The sequence below is a fragment of the Trichechus manatus genome, unplaced genomic scaffold (assembly GCF_000243295.1).
Source record: "Trichechus manatus latirostris isolate Lorelei unplaced genomic scaffold, TriManLat1.0 scaffold00057, whole genome shotgun sequence".
Lineage (NCBI taxonomy): Eukaryota > Metazoa > Chordata > Mammalia > Sirenia > Trichechidae > Trichechus > Trichechus manatus.
In genome coordinates this window covers 13947341-13950955 of record NW_004443993.1, presented here as the reverse complement: position 1 = coordinate 13950955, position 3615 = coordinate 13947341, and the positions used below count along the sequence as shown (strand labels likewise).

General features: G+C 59.3%; 1 protein-coding gene across 1 annotated transcript in view; it reads left to right on the top strand.

Moving 5' to 3' along the window:
- AP3D1 (adaptor related protein complex 3 subunit delta 1) overlaps nt 1-3615 on the top strand; it is a 40917-nt gene that overhangs the window by 16587 nt on the left and 20715 nt on the right. Inside the window, exons 10-12 of the mRNA XM_023733323.1 lie at nt 434-482; nt 2372-2517; nt 3419-3567. Of these exons, the coding sequence (XP_023589091.1) occupies nt 434-482; nt 2372-2517; nt 3419-3567 (344 nt within the window). The remainder of the gene's footprint in view (nt 1-433; nt 483-2371; nt 2518-3418; nt 3568-3615) is intronic.

The following is a 3615-nucleotide window of genomic DNA, read 5'->3' as shown; positions in this document are numbered from 1 at the left end:
ACAGGCTCAGCCTGCCTTGCCTGAGATCACCACCTGAGCTCCCAACAGCCCCTCCCGTGAGAGGGGCTCAGCCTGCCCTGCCTGAGATCACCACCGGGGCTCCCAACAGCCCCTCCCCTGCAGCCCCCCGTGTCTGTGGGTCTCGTCACTCTTCTCCCCGGTGGGTGAGGACAGCCAGAAGGCTCCTGTTGAGGTAGCGCCTGTCTCACCCACAGACACAGATGTTCCCGCTGTTTGCTCTCAAACCCCCAGTGCTGCCGTGTGGAACCCCTTGCTGTCTTTCCCCCTTCGCCACCTTCCCCCGGCTCGGCACTGGGGGCAGGGCCACCTCAGAGGGTGGGGCAGCTTGAGTCACAGAGTTGCCGTTGGCTGACAAGTGGCCGAGCTGTGGTTTCCAAGTCGTGGCTGGTGGTCACCTTGTTTTCTCTTTCAGCTTTGCGTCCAGAAGTTGAGAATATTAATAGAAGATTCCGATCAGAACTGTAAGTTGTTCCCCGCTGCTTCCAGGTTCTTGAGGTTTTATGTTCTCAGTCTTTGCGAGATTGTGAACTCTTCCAAGTGTGAGAGGAGAGCTGAGGCAGATGTTGCTGTCACCGTTGCTCCCCATGTCCGTGGTTACCCGGGGCTCACTTTGGCCTCAGATGTGTGTTAGGGAAACGTCTTTGTCAGCACGGGGCAGTCCTCCCCTTGTGCACCAGGCCCCTTGTTGGCACACTGAGGGCACCTTCCTGGTGGGGACTCGGTGGGAAGGCCCTGTCCCTTTCCTGTGAGGGGTGGGGCCTGGGGTGCAGACGGCGCAACCCCTTCTGCAGGCGCTCATTCCGAGGGCGATGCTGCAGGAAAGGCTCAATGGAGACCCAGGGAGGACCCTTGAATTTAGTCATCCTGGTAGGTGAATACAGGAATCTGGTGAATACAGGAAGGTAGACACCTGGCTGCGACGCTCTGTGCTATGGTTCGACCGATCGCACGCAGCGTCCCGGGTGGTTCCCGCTGTCCGCTCTGTTGGCATCTTTTCTCTTCACACGTGTTCTGTGGGTGGATTCTGGCTCAGTAAACCCGCCTGGTTCCCAGATGAACATGGCAAGGATGTTGAAGGCTCGGGACACGTGTCTGCTCGTTGCTGATCCAGGACTCTGTGTGGAGCAGGGCCAGCCAGCTGTTCCCGTGAAGGGCCGGGCAGTGTCTGTGTGGAGCAGGGCCGGCCAGCTGTTCCCGTGAAGGGCCGGGCAGTGTCTGTGTGGAGCAGGGCTGGGCAGCTGTTTTCTGAAGGACCAAGTGGTGAATGTCTTGGGCTTTGCAGGCCGGAAAGTGTCTGTCACAGCTGTCAGGTCTGTTTCCACTGTCAGCAGCCAAGGATGACATTTAATCATGGGTGTGGTTGTGTGGCAGTAAAGCTGCGTACGCACTCCTCATACACCGACACATTAGGTTCCGAAGACCAGTTTGTTATGTGAAAATTGACTTTACGCAGAGGTTACGTAACTGCGAGACCGCCAAGAACCACGATCCAGCCAGGCTGACACGTAACTAACCGTCGCAGCCAACGTCACTCCTCCCGTCGCACCTCAGCGTTCGTTAACGTGCAGAATGGTCGGATAGTAGATTTTTTACGATTGTCGTAAATGTGAAACGTTGGGTAATGAGATGGTTGATAAGTGAGGAGTGGGAATATTTTCAAAACCCAGTGGTGGGCTGGATGCGGCCTGAGGGCCAGAGTTTGCTGACCCCCGTCCTATAACCGGAGAGGTTATGCGGGACAGTCAGCCAAGAGCGCATGTGGCAAGAAAACTTTATTTACAAAACTGGGCAGCTGGTTGGATTTGCCACCCCTGGGTTTGATGATTATGCCCGTGACTCAGTGTCTCACCCGCGGCTGCCCTCCATCCTCCGTGAGCTGTTTGGGTTGGCCCGGGGTGAACACGAGGTACCTGGCCTGGGAAGGTCCCCTCGCTGGCCCACGGGTGCTGATGGGGTGCGTGTCTCCCCCACCGGCATACCCCCGCGCAAACCCGGCAGGGAGGTGTGTGTTAGTGCTCTCTGTGGGCAGCAGCTCTGATGGCAGGGTGGAGGTGAGGGCTGAGGCTCCAGGAGGCCCGGGCAGGAGGTACCCCAGCTGCCCCACCTGAGGCCTGCTTCTCCAGATGCATCTTCCAGAACGCCAGGGAGGGCCATGGGTGTGGGATGAGTGCCCTCTACCGGCCCCCCTCAAGCTGGGGTTGTGCTAAGGGCCACGCACACCTGCACGGATCCTCCTCCGAGCGCATCCAGGCGGTCTGTGCTGGCTGGAGGTCCTGGATGTTCAGCCTCCCTAGGGTAGTGTCAAGATGTGTGCCAAGCAGTCTCACAGCACCTTGCATCTCCCCGACAGTGAAGTACCTGGGCCTGCTGGCCATGTCCAAGATCCTGAAGACCCACCCCAAGTCTGTCCAGTCCCACAAGGACCTCATCCTGCAGTGCTTGGATGACAAGGACGAGTCTATCCGACTGCGGGCCCTCGACCTGCTCTACGGCATGGTGCGTGTCATGCATGCCCCCACCCCCCCGACCTGCTCTACTGCATGGTGCGTGTCATGTGTGCCCCCACCCCCGCGACCTGCTCTACGGCATGGTGCGTGTCATGTGTGCCCCCGCCCCCTTGACCTGCTCTACGGCATGGTGCGTGTCGTGTGCCCCCGCCCCCTTGACCTGCTCTATGGCGTGGTGTGTCCCCAACCCCCAGACCTGCTGTACGGCATGGTGAGTGTCATGTGTGCCCCCACCCCCGCGACCTGCTCTATGGCATGGTGCATACCTTCACCCCTGTGGGGATCTGCCCCCCGCCCCCTGCCCTGTGCAGGCTGTTATGTGAGGGGAGGACGTGAGCTCTCGGTGTCCCCAGTGCTGCTTTTGGAAAGCACACCCAAGTACAGCCTGTCTGAGAGCCCGCGACGTGCGCAGACACGAGAAGGGTGTGAAGTATTCGGCATCCGCTCACTCTCACACTCACGCCGTGTCTGCCAGTGGCGGCGAGCGTGTGGGTAGTGAGCGTGGCAGGCTGGGTTTGATCACTGAGGGACCCCCTACGTGGGCTCATGTGGGTTTGATGCTGAGCTGGGCGGGCCTGGGTCTGTGGCCCAGCACGCTGGGGACCAGAGGGAGGCGGCTGACATGCCCTTTTCCCTGCTGGACGCCACATTCTTACCTTGAACGTCACAGGAATGTGTGGCTTCCCCAGGCAGATTTGTGTCTTATGAATCCGTCTCGGCAAATTGGCACATCTGAGTTTTATGATGTGCCGGAGGTGTTGTCCTGTTTCACCTGCGTCGGGCTCACAGGGAGTCTGGGTTGAGTCTGCCTCAGTGCCCCCGGTTGGATGGCAGTGCTCTCCCACCAGTAGGTGGGACGTTTGCGGCTTCACCCACTCGTGGCCCCACAGGTGTCCAAGAAGAACCTGATGGAGATCGTGAAGAAGCTGATGACCCACGTGGACAAGGCGGAGGGCACCACCTACCGGGACGAGCTCCTCACGAAAATCATCGACATCTGCAGCCAGTCCAACTATCAGTACATCACCAACTTCGAATGGTGCGCTACACCTCACACACCGTAGAGCCCACCTGTCAGCACATCACC